Here is a 19,061-nt window from a genome sequence, read left to right as displayed (position 1 = left end):
TGGTTTCCAAGCAACATCGACCATCTTTCTTTTCGATCGGGATCGGACAATTTGGCAGCCGCCATGCCGGGATGGTGTCATCATTGGCACGAATCGCATGCGATTGCAGGCTGATCGGTGCCATTTTGGGTAAAACCGATACTCGGAGATAAGCTGCATTGCTGAGCTGCTTGAATATGCCAGATCTCTTCGTACTTTTGTGGTAGGTTATGGCCTAGAACCCTGTACCCTAGCCCAGGAGATAGAGATTATAGAAAGTCTTGATACTTCAATATTTCTCGTCCTTAGTTCCAGCGGTCTAGAACCAAAGGATCGATCTATGACGCGCTCGTACGTACAAAAGTGTATCGCAGAAATGGGACCAAACAGCAGCTATGTACAATTCCCAGTAACGCTGTCGCAGACCCGGCCTGGAAGGAGGCAGCACCAGAGCTGCCAGGCTAGCAGTGATCAGTGATCCCCTATCAGGTTGCCAGGCAGATCGCAAAAAGCTAGAGCAGGTTGGAAGCGCAATATACCAGCCCGATAAGATAGAAAAACGCCCAAAACTCCAAAAAAATATCATGAATCATCTCAAAAATATTATGCTTGCGCGCCATGCTCTGGGCACTCATCGAGCTAGTGCAGTCCGACGTAGTAATTGCGAGCCCACCGATCGAGGTGTTTTCGCGGATTACTGTAGGGTCTGCACTGCGCTTTTGGGGGCCTTGACGACAAGAGATGCAGACAAACCGGGGTATCGTATCAGGGTCATGCTTCGCTCATGGTGTAGGTGTTTTTTTTCGTTCGTGATGGCCATACGGCTAGTCCGCAGGGATAAACACGACGCTGCATCACCCCGACTTGCCGGTCTCTTGCCTTTCCTTGCCCTTTTCATTCGAAGTGCCGTCATCCTCATATAGATGGTGCTGCTCGATGTAATGGATAACGGGCACGGGAATCAAATAGCGAACGCTCATCTCACGCCGCAGAAAGAGTCGGATCTTTGTGCTGCTCACGTCATTTTGAATGAGCTGTTGAATAACGTGGATATTCTCCTTCCATGGCTGCAAGCTCGCTAGAGCCTCGTCAATATCGGTTCCACTGCGCTCCACAATAAATGACTAGATAAGATGTTAGTAACCGCAACGCTGAGTGTACCAGAACAGGGACTACGGGATTCTCAACGTACGCCATATTTGCCGAGAATATGATCCAGATCCTTCTGACTCCAGACACCGGGGGTGGACATGGTATGGATCAGATCTGCGCCGGCAAGCAGGGCAATCCGCACAGGCTTGCGGGTTCCATCTGCAGCCTCTACGCCTCCACGAACGGTGTTGATCTCGTAATCAAAATGATCCAGTACGACGGCAGTGGGCTGATATTCCTTTTGAATGGGTTCCCACGTATCCACCATCAACCAATCCGAGGTTTGGTCGACCGCCAATTGGCACATCGCCACTCTAGCAGCGAGAAGGAAATCGGTCAGTCAGCTAGTTCTCGGCACCGTATAGGCGAAAAGGAATCGAATTACCGATGCTCTGCACTGGCCAGACCAGCCTTGCGATAGGCATCCGACACGGGCGACAGGTAACCACCGATGAGTTCAAAGTCCGTGCTGAACTTGACGTAATCGGCGGCCATTTCAAACATGCGTAGATGCAAATATGTAATGGGCGAAAAGGAGCCACAGGCCACCAGAAGCAGAGGTGTCTTCTCCGGGTCATTCATCTTGCTCTTGAGTCGCAGTTCTGGGAAGACGTAGTCGCCCATCGGGGCCGGCGGGATGGGCGCAGGCTGCTGGTGCACATCGTCACTCTGCCCGCCGACCATTTGCGTCGACACGGTCATCGTCGCAGGGCAGTAGGGAAAGAGGGAGATATTGTTGGGGGAGATAGAACGAGCGATATAAGTCAACGGTCGGAGGATAAACGGTGGGTTATTTAGAGGAGATCGGGGGAGGGGCGCCGGGCGGTTTTGGGGGGACTCCTTGGGGAAGTGGGGAGGATGAGACGGAGATGGAGATGGAGGGGGGGGCAAGAAGAGAAAACTCGCCCGGCGGTGGCCTGCGCGGGGGCAAACGGGAGGCGGAAGAGAATGCGCCGGAGAAGATGGGAAAAGCTGGCCGCCCGAAGGCAAGTCTTTGTTGTTTGTTGTTAAAGATTGGATGGTAGAGAGAAGATGCTGGTCTGAAGGACCTGACAGGAAGACTTCAGAAAGGATGAGGTGATTATTAAGGGCCTCGGTGAGTCAATCGAGTGCTCTGTTTTTCTCTCTCCATCGGCGTGTCTCCGGTCGCCGACTCTGGGAAAGCCGGGCCCGAAACGGCTTTATAGTACAATAACAGTCCACTACTTTATCACTGATCTATTTCCTATTTCGTATTTCCTATTTACGGGGTAATGGTTCAATATCTTGTTCAATACATTATGCGTGGTATCATTAACATCAGCACTAAATCATGCGCTGAGATGGCTGTACGCTACACAAAGATTCATAGCTCGATATCCAGAGGGGTTCCTTATTCCCGTTCGGAGCGTTTTTCCGTCCACCCCTTCAACAACTTCCCGATATTCTTGAAAGAGACGGGTTTCGTCATAAACATGTCCATTCCCGATGCAAGCGCCTTGGATCCATCCTCTGAACTGCTGAGTCCCGTTAATGCAATGATCATGGCCGGGGTGGAGTCTGGGCTGCGCTCTTTCTCCAATGCACGAATCGCCCGGGCGGCTTCAAACCCCATCCATCTCCGGCATGGAAATGTCTTGACTAACTTATTTAGTTTGTATATTTGTGCCACAAAGAATGAAGAAAACTCACCTATGAAGATAATGTCGTAGCTGTCATCATCTTGTCTCTTGACAGCTTCAACGGCTAGACAGCCATTCAGCCATTCTCAGCAGAGTCGAGGGTTGCCAGCTGTCTCTTCTTTAGATACGCCAGCATCAGGTTTAGATTGACTTTGTTATCTTCAGCGACCAAGATTCGGGCATCTCGCTTTTCGGTCGCGTTTGGCGTGGGAGGTTTGGGGGAGATTTCGTTGGGAGTAGTGAATGAACGGGCTCTCCTTGCACCGATTCACGACCAATATACTGATCGCTGAAAACAAGCAAGGCGGTCTGCATGGTAGCAGAGCCTTGGCTGATCACAGTCTCGCTCGGTAATTCATCGGCCAGGATGAGATCAATAGCCTCGGATGCCAACATGGATACGAACCGGCGACCATACCAATCGGTGATATATCGAGAGAGGTCGGCCCAGTTTGGATCATTCGGTGCGTCACTTACCTCGGCTCCGAGTATAGCAAGTGTTCGTCCTTCATGACCCTCTAGAAGTGGGTTCTGTCTCAATGCTGGTCCGCGGTGCTGAACGTGATCGAAGCCAAGCACAGCCCGATTCTGCCCCATGGGCGTCAGTGGGACTGTCACTTTCACCATTGTTCCTTCACCCAGACAACTGTTGATATCGATACTACCACCGAGAGACTGGATGATGCTCCGGACGACAGGCCGAGGCCAGAGCCCACAGCAAGACTGTCTTCTTGTGCAAAGGGCGTAAAGAGCTTTCCACGCAAGAACTCTTTCGAGATGCCCTTGCCAGTATCAGAGACCGTTAGAACAACGTTTCGCTCCTTGTTTCAATCTGAATTTGCTAGCCGCTTCGATGAATTCTGGGATTTCTCTTCCGTTTCCAGGCGTAGCCGAACTTGACCGGCAGCGGTATATTTGAACGCATTGCTGAACAAGTTCATAATGATGCGGCGCACTGCTCCAGGAGGTGCGTGGTAGATCCAATCCGTAGGCGCAATATCCAGAATCACTTTGACATCTGGTCTCACAGCATGAAGGTCTCGGGGAATCCTGGTGCCACGAGGGAAGTCCCCAGAAGCTCCAGAGATGCAGTTGATCGTTGGCTGTAGATATGCTAGGAAGACGCCTTCCACAACTTCCTCTGCAATGACGGAGAGATCGGTGGGTTTGTTCAGATCGAGGTGCGCGGCAGAGAGATGGGAGTTGTCAACGTCTTATGACAAGGCCTTGCGTTGCCTCCGCCGACGGGACCTGCGCTCTAATGACATCAGCTTACTGAAATCCAGGACATGGTTCATCGTATCAAGTAATGTTCGGCCACATGCATCAACAGCCTCTATTGGTGAGTTTTGATATTTGGTCCAAATTTGTGTCTTTGAGCATTTCAGTGGCTGCTAAGACGCCGTGAAGTGGGCTGCGTAATTCATGACTTTTGATTGTCGTTGGTCAGTTTAGCCTCCAAAAAGTTAATATATAAAGGACTCACGAAATGCTACCAAGAAGATCATCCTTCTGCTGATCTTAAGTCACCGTTTCAATGCGGCTTCACTCGGCCAAAATCGAAGATCCAAAGCTTAGCAAAGAGCTTAGCTCGATTGACGGGCTAAAGACCTTGTGTTCCACCACTTCCAAGTTTTACCCTTGGGCAGCGTCCCACCAATCAGCATTGCGGAAAGTTGATCGCGCTGTTAACCGGTTTCGCTAAGAGTCGACGATGTCAATCTGGCATTTAGCCAGATACGGATGAGTGTGATTTCGGCTGCGGACCGATTGCTGGGTTCAGGACTATCAGAGGATAACGTAGTGGCATAATTATAATTGTGATGCAATAAGGGGTGAGAGGAGAGATCGATCGATCTAAAGATTTAGGACATATACATGTGGTGCCTGTCAGTTCAGGTATGAACATATCTATCCACGTGATCATCGTCACACTCAGGAATGATAGTTAGTCAGTTATAATAATTGGATTTAGTAGGCATAAAAGTGAAGAGATGAGCTTACAGTGAAGAGAGTTAGATCTAGTCACAGTATTGCATAATTAGTGTTAAAAGGATTAAAGATAGTCTCTGGTCTCTTGTGAGGAAGGAGGCGTAGCGGAGCTTATGTTTCTGACTCCAGAAAGAAACACTGTATATGTGTGCATCCTTTGGATATAGCAATCATTTGTGCCTTGAGTCTTTGATACCAAGAGCTATGGAGTCTCACATAGGTACTAATAATCAAAGATCAATCGACGCCGGGCCTTGTTACAGCGGCTAACCCAACCTAGAGTAATAACAATCCTGAATAATCCGTCTAAGAGAACTATGTAGGCTTTCAGTATAATGGACGGCCTCAGAAAAACTGCCTAAACCGACAATTTGTCACCCTTGGTAGAAATAGAATCATCAGGCGATCTATTATTAGGAGGTCATCGCAGGTCACATGATCATCTTTGTAATCGGTGAAACGGCCGCAACCGCACTCACACTCTCCAATAGACTAAATCTAGATTCGATTCAATCTGACAAACTCTACCGAAGTCTACATTCGAGCTCAAATTTGAGGGCTCCTTCAAGGGAGTCAAAAGCTGAGAAACATTTGTCTTGCGGAAAATCACTGGCACGTGACATGAGGCCGTATTCGGGCGCATGATACTAAAGCGGCGATGGGAGTATACTGTACTGTGGCGAATAGTATATCGGAGCTCCTGCCTCTTGAAAGTGGTCCATCAAGCCCTGATCGAAGGGTTTACTTTACAAACTTTTAGATAATAGTAGGCACATATCTGGCTATGAGACTATGATCTAAGGGGTGCATCAGATGCATTCAGAGGTGTCTTGAAAGAGTGAACACGGTCTTAGTGGGGGTACCTCCTATTCAAGCTTCAATGATAAGCAAATCTTTCATGCCTTTAACAATATCAATGTCTAGAAACTCAAAAACCTCAGGCTATATATACAAAGAGTTCATCATCTTTATACAGACTCTTATGCGCCAATCAATTTCCTGTCAAATAGCGATTCCGCCTTTTGACAAGATCACTCTACACTGTGAGGTAGATTGGTAATACATGGGGTATCATACCGTCGTTCACTCGTTTATAGGCTCTGATAGCTTGGGAGGTGTTGATTTCGATGGATTTGTACCTGGTTTAGGGAATAATTGCCCCTCCACTTACTATTGCCAATAGTAAGTAATACCATTGACTGTATGGATCTCTCGTGACTCAAATCCATGAGTGTCTGCTTTATACGAGGTAACAAGTGGCTTTCACAGACCCTTTGAATCCAGCAGCAAGAACATGTATCACAAAAAGCGTTGTCTGGCATTTCAGACAGCTGTCCCTCCCGAGACAGGCTGGATATCGCGGCACAACTCCAACAGTTTGGCGGATCCGTGCCCAACTGCTGACTCTGCCCGGGCGCAATGGCAATTGACACGGTATTTAGACGAGTCACAGAGAAAGAACCAGTCTTCCGGAGTGAAACAGGAGGGGGGGGGGTCCTTTTTGAGACGATAATATTGAATTAATAAGTCACTTTTTAGTTATCAGTTCAGTGGATATGACGGTTGCAAAAGGAAAAACGTCGTCTCTGAGATCATCCTACGTTACACCTCCTCCGCCCTTCCGCCTCCCGAAGTCGTCAGTCGTCACAATCCACCAACGTCAAACACTCCCTTTCTCCTCCTTCCTCCCCTTTGCACTCCTCCCACCACCCATCTTCATTATCTTTCGACTGCTTTCATTTTCTTCCCTGCTCGCCTATTTTGTTCATATAGCCTCGACGGCACTACGGAACACCTCAAGACACCTTGGCGGCTTGCCGCCCAAACGGAATCCCACTTCACATCGCTCTCGCCCCAAACTACTACTACTACTACTACGTAGCCGAAACCTCCCCTTTCCCCCCTCATCCTCCTCGCCTTCGGCCCCTCTCAACACAGGAATCGGTGGACGAATGGCGAAACCGGTGTCGACGTCTACTTAATCGAAACTCTCCGATCCGGTAACTTATGGCCAGGCAAAGGCCCTCCGCCAACCGTCAGGACCCTCTCGAGGATTATTCCGTTTCCCCCGCAGGAGCTTCTTCCGCCTCTTCTGCCCTGAGGTAGCTACCCGTTTCCTCCTCGCCTCTCTCATTACATATCATATCACCCATATTTCTTCTGTCTCCATCTCCACCGTTGCCCGCCCTAGAGGTCCTAGAAACCGAAGAAACCCCGGCGGATCTCTCTATCCTCTTGCGTGCATGTGGTGCCCATCAACTCGGCTCCAAGCGTGATAGTTCCGACCGCGGGGGGAATTCCATCTCTCCTCCCCCCAAAGCTTCCAGCCTTACCCTCCCATAACCTCACTGCTCTCCTCTTTCGGTCACTTCCACCCATCTCCTTAGTCACTGTTTTGGGGCGATTGTCATCCTCTGAAAAGCTTCCACCTCTACACCTTCCATCTACAATCTCCCATAAAGCAGTTTCTCATGTCATCCAGGACGACTCGCTCCTCTGCGAGACTTGCCACAGACCCTCCTCCTGACGCTGACACCGGTTCGACTACGACGCACGCCGCTGGCTCGGCTCCCTCCCGGAAACGCAAAGCTCCTGGTCGCCGGGATCGACACCCAGACACCCAGAACCAGCCACCGGCCCCCTCTTCCCCCCGGCGATCAAAACGACAGAAGACCACAGCGTCTCATCCAGCTGCATCTGCTGGTCCCGCTGCCCCTGTCCCTCGTCGATCTGCCGCCACTCGTGGTCGAACAGCGATGTCACAGCCGGGGTAAGTAGCTCTCTGCTGTGCTCGGGAGCATACCAATATCGTATCCGGAGAACTGACGTTGAATCCTCTATAGACCATCTTCTCGCCCCTCGGAGGAATCGAAGTCAACTACATCACCGCCACCTTCACGGCGGAGATCGAGCCGGAATGGTTAGCTTGCTCTCGATAACGGAAACCCTCGTGCATCACATATACTAACATCTCAATGCTATCAGATCGCCTCGCAGCAACGCAGTCACCGCCTCCGCGACGATCGAAGAAGCGCGCCCCAAAGACAAATCCCGATTCAATAATGCGAGACGCGGAGGAGGATTTGGAGGAGGAGCAAGAGACCAGGGACGAGATGGAGGGATCTCCAACCGGAGAAAGTAATGACGACACGAATCACTCGGCATTTGACGATGAGGACCTGGACCCATTCTCAAGCAGCCTTTTCGGGGGCCGCGGACCGATGGGTCTGCAGAGCACCCTTCGTGCGCTCAGCGGCATCATGTCGGGCATGTCCAGTCGTCTTCGAGATATCCTTTGTAACCTGAGAGCGAAGGACGATCCGTCCGTTCAATTGATAGCTCTACAAGAGTTGTCAGATCTTTTACTCGTTTCAAACGAAGACAACCTCTCTGGCCAATTCTCTCCAGATCCATACGTTAAGGAATTGGTCACTTTAATGCAACCAAATCAGTTCGGCGAAGAGAATCCCGAAATAATGCTTCTCGCATGCCGCTGCCTTGCGAACCTAATGGAAGCTCTACGCGGCTCGGTCGCCAATGTCGTCTATGGCGGTGCCGTTCCCATCCTCTGCCAAAAGCTCTTGGACATCCAGTTCATCGACCTTGCTGAACAGGCTCTTAGTGTGCGTTCCCTCTCCCCAAACCTGTAAATCTTTGCCTTTCTTTTCGCTAATTCGCTTGATATAGACTTTGGCCAAAATCTCCGTCGATTTTCCTGCTTCAATCGTCCGAGAAGGAGGTCTTACAGCCTGCCTGACGTATCTTGATTTCTTCCCAACGAGCACTCAACGGACCGCCGTCACCACCGCGGCCAATTGCTGCCGCAGTCTTCCTCATGACTCTTTCCCTGTGGTGCGGGATGTGATGGGTACTCTGCTCAATGTTCTTTCCAGCAATGATCCCAAAGTCGTCGAACAGGGCTGCCTCTGCGTCTCTCGAATTGTCGAGAGCTTCAAACACCGACCCGCAAACTTGGAGGAGCTGATTGAACCTGCTTTGCTCAAGGCTGTCCTTCGCCTCTTGCTGCCAGGTACTACAAACCTGATCGGCCCGCACATCCACACCCAATTCCTTCGGGTCCTAGCAATCACAGCCAAGGTCAGCCCGCGCTTGTCGATCGAACTCCTAAAGATGGATGTCGTGGACACGCTTTACCAGATATTGACAGGCGTGTCGCCCCCTCAAGACGTGGATAGCACGGGCGTCAAGATGGACAGCGTCTTGGTCATGCAGGCATTGATCCACCGTCCTCGCGAGCAGGTCTTCGAGACTCTCAATGTTGTCTGCGAATTGCTGCCCGGTGTCCCCAATCGCGAGGCTTCAAAGACAGACAGCGTACTAAGCTCCTACTTTGACAGCAGCATGTCCATCGGCATCAAGTCGTCCAAGATTAAGGAGGCCCCGGAGGAGAGACGGGCATCGATGGACAATTGCAAATCTGAACTGAAGCGCTTTGCTATGATCCTTTTCCCCACTTTGACCGATGCATACTCTAGCACGGTCAATCTACATGTTCGCCAGAAGGTTCTGATTGCGCAGCTGAAAATGTTGCACATCCTGGAGCCCAGCCTGATTGAAGATGCTTTACGTACAGTGCCGTATCCGTCGTTCCTGGCTTCTATCCTTTCGCAAAAGGACCATCCATCGCTCGTGTCGCTCGCTCTTCGTTGCGCTGAACTTTTATTCCAGCGTCTGGAGCACGTTTATCAGCATCAATTCCATCGAGAAGGTGTCATTTCGGAAATCGTAAAACTTGCCGAGGCCCCTCTCTCTGGTGACCAGGAGGCGGCAACCCCGGCTGATGCGAAGAAGAGCTCAGCCGACACATCCAGCGCTGCTGATGCCGACTCAGAAGATGCGCAAGCAGCCAGGAACAAAAAGAACGAGGATGCCGAAGACAATGCTGGTGATGACTTTGACGATGAGGATGAAGAAGATGACGAGGACCAAGACGATAATGAGGATGATTCTGACTCGGACAGCTCTTCCGTCGATGGTCGCCAGTCTCTTGCGAAGATGGACAATGCCCTCAATGACCTGGTCATTCGCGATGCTCAAGCCTTCCTTAAAATCTACGAAGCGGGCCAAGGAGCTACCGTGCGTGCCGAGGCTCAGAAGATCTTGACGGAGTTGCAGGCATTGGCAGCCAAAATCCGAACCTTCTACTCTTCCGGCAACGAGAAAGAAGGTGTTGCCCTCTTTAAAAGTCTGGCTGATTATTTCGACGGAGACGCACTGAAGAGCATCACAAGCTCGGAGCTGCTGAACTCGGGCATCATCCAGGTCCTCCTGGACGTTCTCGCTGACTTCAAAGCTTCCTCCTCCATCCGCCACGCCCGTGCAGCCTTCTTGCAAGCCTTCATGGGTACGACAATCTCCGAGAAAGCCCAGAGCCAGAGCACTGCGACTACTCCCTTCAGCGTACTGATCAGAAAGTTACAAGACTTGCTTAGTAGGACTGAGCATTTTGAAGTGATTACTGTCAGCCATAATTCTCTAGAGAATACCCGCACCAACGCTACCTACATGCTTGGGAAACAGCTTCGCCTTAGGCTGGTTGCAGAAGATGGCTCCGAGGTCCCCCGTCCGTACAAGAACATCATGGTCTCGATTCACGCCATCGCCACGTTCAAAGCTTTGGACGACTTCCTTCAGCCACGAATCGCCATGTCGGAGCGTCCTCGTCAGTCCCGTACCCGAGACTCTATTCTTTCCCAACTTGCCCAAGCAGCCAACCTTCGCGACCAGCTTGCTTCGTCGAACTCGCCTCGGCCACCTGGCGGAAGCCTTCCAACTCGGCCTGCAGCCACACAGGGCAATACCAACGAATCGACAGAGCAGCACCAGAATCATGGATCCGGAGGCACTCACAGACATCGGCGTATGGCGTTCCACGAGGACGACGACGAGCATGATGACGAGCCTCTTGAGTGTGCCGATGAGAGGCAATTAAGTGAAGACGAGGACGAGGATGTCGACGAGGGTGACGAGGATGAGGAACTTAATACTATCGTTGATGACCTTGAGGACGACCTGGAAGACGACAATGTCCAGGATCCTACGGCCGTCAACCTAGAGGTTGGGTCTTCGGGCAAGGTTACGGCTCGCAAGGAAGACGGTACTCGAATTGGGACTCCATCCCAGTCCACCCCGGCATCCAAACCTGCATCTTCAGCCCCCAGCACCGCTTCATCTCACCCCGCTGGCCACAGCTCAATTGCAACTGCTGGCCGTCCATTCTCCTCGTACGCTGCGGCGATGGCGTCCGTCCCCCAAGACTGGCACATTGAGTTCTTTGTGGATGGCAGGCCCATTGCCAGTGACACTACAGTCTACCGGGCGGTTCATCACAATCGAGAACATGTAGACGAGGCCAACCCTAAGAATGTCTGGTCTGCCGTTCACACTGTCACTTTCCGCCGCGTGCCAGGTCCGCCCCCACCCGAGCCATCGTCTCTCGCCGCTGGTGGACAAGATTCCACATCAGAAGACGAGAGCTTGGAAATGCCTGCGTCCCTTAGTAAAGATGCAATCACGGCTTCGATTCTCCGCTTACTTCGTGTTCTCCATGAAATGAACGCAACTATCGACGACATCCTGACGGAGACTCGGGATCATGCCAACATTACCCCCGAGCCTCTAGCCCAATTCATCAATACGAAGCTCACTGCCAAGGTGAACCGCCAGCTCGAGGAACCGTTGATCGTCGCGAGCAGCTGTCTTCCGAGCTGGAGCGAGGATTTAGCACGGTTATTCTCCTTCCTGTTCCCCTTTGAGACGCGTCACCTATTCTTGCAATCTACCGCATTCGGTTACTCGCGTGCTATGATGAGATGGCACAATTCGCAGACTACCGAGGATAGCCGTCGTGACTTGCGCCGTGACGATCGACCATTCCTTGGTCGCTTGCAACGACAAAAGGTGCGCATTTCGCGTTCTCGCATTCTAGACTCTGCTATGAAGGTTATGGAGCTTTACGGGTCGTCACCCAGTGTGCTCGAGGTGGAATACTTCGAAGAAGTCGGAACTGGACTGGGCCCTACCCTCGAGTTCTACTCCACAGTCTCCAAAGAGTTCTCGAGAAAGAAGCTCAAGATCTGGAGGGAAACTGAAGCCATCTCTACTGCTGAGTATGCCTTTGGCAAACGTGGTCTCTTCCCTGCCCCAATGAGTGAAGAACATGCCTCCCAGGAAGCAGGCAAGAAGCAATTGAACCTTTTCAAGATCCTTGGAAAATTCGTCGCCCGCTCCATGCTTGACTCGCGCATTATCGATATCTCTTTCAACCCAGCTTTCTTCCGTATTGCGGACACGCTCTCATCTGTCGCACCCTCGCTAGGCACAGTCAAGGCTGTCGATGAAGACCTTGCCAAGTCTCTCATCATGTTGAAGCAGTTTGTCAAGGCCAAAGATGCTATCAACAATGACAAGACCTTGTCCTCGCACCAGAAGGCACAGGCTGTGGAGAATATCCGAGTTGACGGAGTTCGAGTTGAGGATCTGAGCTTGGACTTCACCCTCCCCGGTTATCCCAATATTGAACTGACCGCAGATGGGTCTAATGTTCCACTCACCATTGAGAACGTTGACCAGTATGTGGACGGCGTCATTGACATGACCCTTGGTAGCGGTGTTCAACGCCAAGTGGACGCCTTCCGGGCTGGCTTCTCCCAGGTCTTCCCCTTCTCGGCTCTCCGTGCATTCACCCCGAACGAACTCGTCATGCTTTTCGGACAGGCCGAGGAGGACTGGTCAATCGAAACTCTGATGGACTCCATCAAGGCGGATCATGGGTTCAACATGGATAGCAAGAGTGTACGCAACTTGCTTCACACCATGTGTGAATTGGACCCTCAGCAACGCCGTGACTTCCTGCAATTTGTTACGGGTAGCCCGAAACTCCCTATTGGCGGTATGTGTATTCCCTTGGATGAATTTGATCAGGCTGAGCTAATATTTCTTTACTACAGGTTTCAAGAGTCTTACGCCTATCTTCACGGTCGTGTGCCGCCCGAGCGAGCCCCCTTACACCCCGGACGACTATCTGCCAAGTGTCATGACCTGCGTGAACTATCTCAAATTGCCCGACTACAGCAGTTTGGACGCTCTCAAAGAGCGACTATCGGTTGCCATCAAGGAAGGACAAGGCGCATTCCACCTCTCCTAGATTTTCTGCCTTCGCTAGTATCCCCATTTTGCACTCGCTCTTGCAAAACCCCCATATTCTCCTCTCTAAAAGATCGATTTGCGATGCCAGCTGTGCTGCCTCAATGGGTCTCTGATGACCCCCGTCTTTCTTCTCATTCCTCTTAGAGGGATGAGCGGGATGCTTTTCATGATGCGACGACGTGTGACTTTGCTTTTTCAAACTCCATTCCCCCATTTTCAGGTTTTCGGCAGGGCTTTTTCTTTCTTTTTACCTTCTTTCTCACCAAGTCATCTGGGATGAGGGGCGTCAAGGCGGGCTTCGGTTTCTTTTCTCCTTCTGCATGATACTGATATTAGATAGCAATGCATGGCCTTTCTATCGTCAATCACTCGGTAAAGTTTATCATTAAGTAATTAATCTATCCGTAATTGGGGCGATGGTGGGTTAGTGTTCATCTGCCAAATGACCCAAATCAGGTCCTATAAACCGACACCATAGACTGTGTATCATGTTAGCAGTTGTTCAATGATCAATCCACCATCCTCGGGATATACTCACATCGGCAAACTTAGGCTCCACAAACAAAGCTCTCGCCTCCGATACCATCACAGCACCTTCATTATCCTCACTTAACAACTCAACATCCGATACAAAACTCTGCGCATCAAACAGCGCAGGCAATGACAACGGAAGATACGACATCTTCCCCTCCACCCAAGCCTTTCTCCCTTCAACCTTCGTAGTCTCCGCCCGCAACACATAAATCCGATCCGGCAGCGCCGGCTTCCGGAAATCAACATTCAAATTCGCCGTCATACCCAATCCACTCGGGAACGCCGCAGAGACACATCTCGCAAAGACTTCATCGAATAGCACGGAAAGTAAACCGCCATGTACGAAGCCGGGATGGCCGCAGAGATCACGGCCAATATGGAACACTGATACGACACTGCTGGCGTTGACGGTTTTTCCGGACTCGGTCTTCGTCTTTTTTGATGATGTCCACATGTAAGGAGCTAGTGCGAGCTTTCCTGTACCTGCTAGACTACCCCCAACGAAGTGGTGTTGTCTAATTGCTGGCGGGATGGCGAGATGTGGACGCGATTCCTTGTATGACTGGCGGGACTGGCGGAGAGATTGGACAAGCGGCATCTGGGAGATGATAGCGTCGAGATTGGCGGCATCATCAAGTCCTACTGCTTGTTTTGAGGGCGATTGGGTCCGTGGTTGAGTGAAGACCGGTGGCACTTGTGGCTGTGTTTGAGGGAGTGCTTGTTCGTGGACGACAGCGGAACGAGAGGGGCCTTGTTGGTGTAGGTAGGATTTTGGCACTGCGGGCGAGAATGCAGGCTTGAATGCAGCAATTGTTGAAGGTCGCAGTAGCCATTTTGTAGCATGAGGGAGATTGGGTATTTTGGAGGCCATTTTGTGTATATTCCCGATGTCTATAGTCGAGGAGGAGACCAGGTTAAAAATCCATCATCCCAGAAAATGCTGTACTGAACTGTGGACTCAACCCACCGAGAAACTGCCGATAAGCTAATGCACAATGAAACCTCCCGCCACGTGGGATCAGGACGATCGGCCTAGCGCACGGTACGTAGTCGTATTCGGATCGAACTTGTCTCGGGTAATAAGGTGTACTACAGTCCGTAGTGACGATTTGTGTAGATGAGGAGATACAAGGGTGCAGATCCGCCAAAATATGCGCTGTACTCAAGATGGAGCTAACTGTAGGATTTTAACTATTTTAATACGCTTATGAGATCATTTCGGCACTTTCACCGGGTATTCATTTCCTGTCCACTTACTCGAAATTTTTCCTTGCCCGGTCCCAACGGTGGGGCTCAAAGGGCCGACTTTCGGCGGGCTTTTCGGGGAGGCGCCGAGAGGGCGATCTCGGGATGCCGAGGGCGATAAGATAAGCCCAAATATGTGCCAATGCTGTCTTGCTTTCATTATGGATAAGTTCAATGCGAGGAATAGTATTGAAATTCCAAGGGGCATTGAATGTCTTCATTTTGGTATATAAAACTGCTCTAACACATTTGGGACTATAGACAAACAGAGAGCCACAGCTCATTTGGATTGCAACAACTAAACCGGGAGACCACCTAGAAATCCAGTGGGTCCAGGTGTCCCAGGAAGGAATTGTTGCCCTCACCACGTAGAAGAGCCTCAATGTCAATACGCCCAGCCGTGAGATACCGCTCACTGACACCGATATTCAAGCGCTGAGAAAGTTGGTGCTTCAACTCGGCACGGAGCCCGGCCAGCTCACCCTTGGTGATGCTACTAGCCTGCTTCTCCTTCTGATGGCGTCCACCACCACGACCACGGCCCTTGCCCTGAGATTCATCAAACTCTTCACTGTCATAATCGACACCCAGATCCTCAGCTGCGGCACGAAGCCAATTATCTTCGGCAGAAATCTTTTCTTTGGCGATGGTCGAGTCGGTAATCTTCTTGGCGATTTCGATGCGAGGACGCACGCGGGATACGACTCGGCGATCAATATCGAGGGATTCTAGAGGTAGCTTCTTGATAGGTCCTTTCTTGCCGTTTCGGGCGTGGACCTTGGCGGCGAGACGGGCCACGCTGACCACTTCTTCTGGGGCACAGATAATTACACTCTTGCCGACTGCGCCAGCACGAGCGGTACGTCCAGATCTGTGGACGTAGGCGTCTGCTGTGCGAGGTGCGTGGTAGTGAATAACACAGTCAATGCCCTTAATATCTAGACCACGTGCTGCAACGTCGGTTGCAACGAGAATAGAACTGGGGTCTGATGAGGGTGATGAGAATCGCTCCACAGAGCGAAGACGGGCTTTCTGGACCATGGAAGAGTGAAGGGCGAGAGCGGGAAGTTGCAGATTTTGCAGTAGTTGGGTAAGTCGGCGGACGGCGGAGATGGAGTTGGTAAAAACAAGAGTTCGGTGCTTGGGGTAATAGAGTAAAAGAGAGTACAGGTAGAGATCCTGTCATATAGTTAGTTTCTAGTTGGAATACATCTCCCGGGATAAGATGATCATGCTTACCTTCTCCATGGCAGGACATTCAACAATACCTTCCTTCAGTCCCTCGGCCATTTGCTGAACGGGGTTCACATCAATGAATTTTGGCTTCTCTTCCCGGAAGTTCAACTTCTTGAGGAGGTATTCCATAGACTCTTTCTTGTCCATGAGATCACTCCCAGTCCAACGGCCCTTGCCTGCCAACTTTTGTTGCAAGTCGCGGTGGAAAGTAGCAGAGAACACAAGGGTCTGACGAACGCTTGGCTCTTCCTCCGCGGCATCCTCCTCTTCATCCATATCGGGGAAATCGCCCTGCTCCTGGCGATCTAGAGCACCCAAAATCTCTTCCACTTCCTTGAAATGGCCCTCGCTAAGCAAACGGTCGGCCTCGTCAACGACCAGGAATTTAATGCCCTGCATCTTGCGAATCAGACCAGAGCCCGTGCTCAGGATCTCCCATACACGACCGGGAGTGCCAATAACGATATCAGCACTCGCAAGCTGTCTTTGCTGTTTCTGAATAGACAAGCCACCGGTCACAAGAGCGATACGTGCGTCGGCATCCGGGGCATTTGTGATAAGGTCTCCGATGTGCTTCGCCAATTGATGCGCCAGCTCTCGGGTTGGTGAAAGGATAAGCGCCATGGGCTCGGAATTGGCCTTCTCGCTCTCATCTTCTTTCTTCCCTCGCTTCTCCAGGTAATGTTCAAGAATTGGGATCCCGAATGCCAGTGTTTTACCGGAACCCGTCGAAGCCTTACCCACCACGTCATGACCGTCGAGAATTGCGGGAATACAAGACTTCTGTATAGTAGTCGGTGTTGGGAAATTGAGCTTGGAAAGACTTGTAAGAATCTCGGGGGAGAGACCAAGTCTATCCCACGCAGAAACGTCCGCGCCATCATCCTCTCCAGCCTCCTCAAGAGCTGCAAACGAAAGGCCAGCCTTGAGATTTGCATCACGTTTAGGCTGTGTTTCCTTGGCCTTGACTTCCTTTACTTTCTTCTCTTTCTTATTTTTCGTCTTCTTCTCGTCCTTTGCGGGCTGGGTATCAGCGGCTGGAACATCAGCGGCCTTCTCGTTCGATTCGCCGTCGCTGAAACCATCCCATTCTTCAGCATTATCTTCGGCAGATGGCTTCTTCAAAATCGACTTTCTTGGTGCTCCTTCCTTGGCCTGTTCAGGTTGCGACTTCGTTAGAACCATGGGGTCCTCCGATTATGACTTGCAATCTCGAGTACGTACCTTGAACTGAACCTCTCCGCCACCTGAAGATCTGACAATGTCTACTCCATCAATCTCCTCCAGCCCAAGAAAGCCAGTCGCATCTCCTAACCGGTCGGGTAGAGCCACTTCCGTCCAGTTGAGGTCGTCAATACCGATAACGCCGTCCCAGGCATCATCGTCCGAGACTAGACCGGATTTCGCAGCCTTCTTGCGCTTCTTAGACTCCAGCGCCTGGGCCTTCGAGTCGCGACCTCTCTTTTGTCCCATGATAGCAGCAGCACCTACTTCAAATGGCCAGGCTCGTGTTATTGAGAAGCAGAGAAAAAGCTGTTCGGAGAAGTCGCAAGAGAAAAAAAGCGGCAGAAACATTCCGCCTCGGAAATCTTATCGGCCATGCTCCCCACGTCAAAATTACTCCGCGACAGAAGCCCGAAAGGTCCATCGAAGCTAATTCCTCAATTGCGCTGGGCTCGAATAGTCCCAGATTTTCAACATGGGCAAGTCGTCCAAAGATAAGCGCGATGCCTACTATCGCCTGGCAAAAGAGCAAAATTGGCGCGCCCGCTCCGCCTTCAAACTAATTCAAATCGACGAGCAATTCGACCTTTTCGAATACGAGAACCCTGACCGTGTGACGAGAGTCGTGGATCTTTGCGCTGCGCCGGGTAGCTGGAGTCAGGTCCTCAGTCGCGTTTTGATCAAAGGCGAAAGCTTCGGACGGCGAGCGTGGATCGACAAGAAGCGAAGGGAGAAGGAGGTCTTGGACAATGCCAATAATGCGACCACCACCAGTGACCATGAACCCGAAATTCCCTTTGGAGAGAGCGACCCAAGCTCTGAATTGAAGCCTCGAAAGAATGTCAAAATTGTCTCAATCGACCTGCAACCTATGGCACCTCTCGAGGGAATCACCACTCTCAAAGCCGATATCACCCACCCTTCTACCATTCCCCTTCTTCTACGTGCGCTAGACCCGGAAGCCTACGAATCTACTACAGCCTCCTCCGACTCCTCATCACAAACACCCGTGGCAATCAAGCAACCTCACCCAGTTGACTTGGTTATTTCCGATGGTGCACCAGACGTGACTGGTCTGCATGACCTCGATATCTATATTCAATCACAGTTGTTATATGCTGCCCTGAACCTTGCCATGGGAGTCCTGCGCCCAGGCGGCAAATTCGTTGCCAAGATTTTCCGAGGTCGAGACGTTGACCTTCTCTATGCCCAATTGCGCACCGTCTTTGAGCGGGTCAGTGTTGCAAAACCACGTAGCAGTCGTGCCAGCAGTCTGGAGGCTTTCATTGTGTGTGAGGGATTCATCCCTCCTGTCAATGAGGATGGCTTGGCTGGTATGGCAGCTTTGAAGGACCCTCTGTTCGGCGGGGCTGCAACCCCCAAGCCTGTTTACGAGGATGGAAACTTGGCCGTCGAAGTGCGTGAGGAGCTCGACGAAGACACCAATGCGCGTCGAGCGGTGCCACAACCGTCCTCCACCCTGAACGTATCAGTGCCTGGTCATTCAATTGAGGTGCGGCATCTGCACACGTCTGCATCGGGGGATCAACCCCCTTCACAGAAGCTCCCTAGCAAATTTGCGGTAGAGCACCGATGGATTCCCTCTTTCATTGCCTGCGGTGATCTCTCAGCTTGGGACTCGGATGCAACTTATGCTCTTCCACCAGACTACGTTGCCCTGGACCCGGTACAGCCACCTACGGCGCCTCCATATCGGAAAGCTTTGGAATTGAGGAAACAATTGGGAGGAGCTTATGGAAAGACCAAAATTAGGGTAACTGGACAATCCTAATGTGTCATGTGGTATGCAGTTATGAATGAATAGAATCGATGTATATGACCCTATAAGAACGCACAGTATAAAGCGAG

At 51.2% G+C, this 19,061-nt stretch overlaps 6 protein-coding genes across 6 annotated transcripts; 2 read left to right on the top strand and 4 right to left on the bottom strand.

Annotated features, from left to right (window-relative positions):
• Positions 1-833: 833 nt before the first annotated feature.
• N7458_002131 (nicotinamide/nicotinic acid mononucleotide adenylyltransferase) lies at positions 834-1,833 on the bottom strand (the record flags this gene model as incomplete). Its single annotated transcript, XM_056905514.1, has 3 exons — positions 834-1,103; positions 1,172-1,445; positions 1,517-1,833. The coding sequence occupies 3 exons, from the start codon at positions 1,831-1,833 to the stop codon at positions 834-836; spliced, it is 861 nt and encodes a 286-aa protein (XP_056769621.1).
• A 670-nt stretch (positions 1,834-2,503) lies between these two features.
• On the bottom strand, positions 2,504-4,090 carry N7458_002130 (hybrid sensor histidine kinase/response regulator; the record flags this gene model as incomplete). The annotated part of the gene is made up of 6 exons (XM_056905513.1): positions 2,504-2,751; positions 2,803-2,856; positions 3,065-3,380; positions 3,458-3,613; positions 3,689-4,005; positions 4,069-4,090. The coding sequence occupies 6 exons, from the start codon at positions 4,088-4,090 to the stop codon at positions 2,504-2,506; spliced, it is 1,113 nt and encodes a 370-aa protein (XP_056769620.1).
• Positions 4,091-7,255: 3,165 nt separating this feature from the next.
• Positions 7,256-12,951, top strand: N7458_002129 (HECT-type E3 ubiquitin transferase UFD4; the record flags this gene model as incomplete). The annotated part of the gene is made up of 5 exons (XM_056905512.1): positions 7,256-7,554; positions 7,628-7,704; positions 7,770-8,407; positions 8,472-12,696; positions 12,755-12,951. The coding sequence occupies 5 exons, from the start codon at positions 7,256-7,258 to the stop codon at positions 12,949-12,951; spliced, it is 5,436 nt and encodes a 1,811-aa protein (XP_056769619.1).
• A 454-nt stretch (positions 12,952-13,405) lies between these two features.
• N7458_002128 (PaaI family thioesterase) lies at positions 13,406-14,358 on the bottom strand (the record flags this gene model as incomplete). The annotated part of the gene is made up of 2 exons (XM_056905511.1): positions 13,406-13,432; positions 13,492-14,358. The coding sequence occupies 2 exons, from the start codon at positions 14,356-14,358 to the stop codon at positions 13,406-13,408; spliced, it is 894 nt and encodes a 297-aa protein (XP_056769618.1).
• Positions 14,359-15,047: 689 nt separating this feature from the next.
• On the bottom strand, positions 15,048-17,441 carry mak5 (ATP-dependent RNA helicase MAK5; the record flags this gene model as incomplete). Its single annotated transcript, XM_056905510.1, has 3 exons — positions 15,048-15,911; positions 15,972-17,123; positions 17,193-17,441. 3 exons carry the CDS (start codon positions 17,439-17,441, stop codon positions 15,048-15,050), a joined length of 2,265 nt encoding a protein of 754 aa, XP_056769617.1.
• Positions 17,442-17,667: 226 nt separating this feature from the next.
• N7458_002126 (tRNA methyltransferase TRM7) lies at positions 17,668-18,984 on the top strand (the record flags this gene model as incomplete). The annotated part of the gene is made up of 1 exon (XM_056905509.1): positions 17,668-18,984. The coding sequence occupies one exon, from the start codon at positions 17,668-17,670 to the stop codon at positions 18,982-18,984; it is 1,317 nt and encodes a 438-aa protein (XP_056769616.1).
• Positions 18,985-19,061: the final 77 nt, after the last annotated feature.

This window comes from Penicillium daleae (assembly GCF_028827525.1).
Source record: "Penicillium daleae strain IBT 16125 chromosome Unknown utg000002l_segment0_segment0, whole genome shotgun sequence".
Lineage (NCBI taxonomy): Eukaryota > Fungi > Ascomycota > Eurotiomycetes > Eurotiales > Aspergillaceae > Penicillium > Penicillium daleae.
The sequence above is the reverse complement of the archived record's forward strand: the minus strand, read 5'-3'. Positions and strand labels throughout refer to the sequence as shown.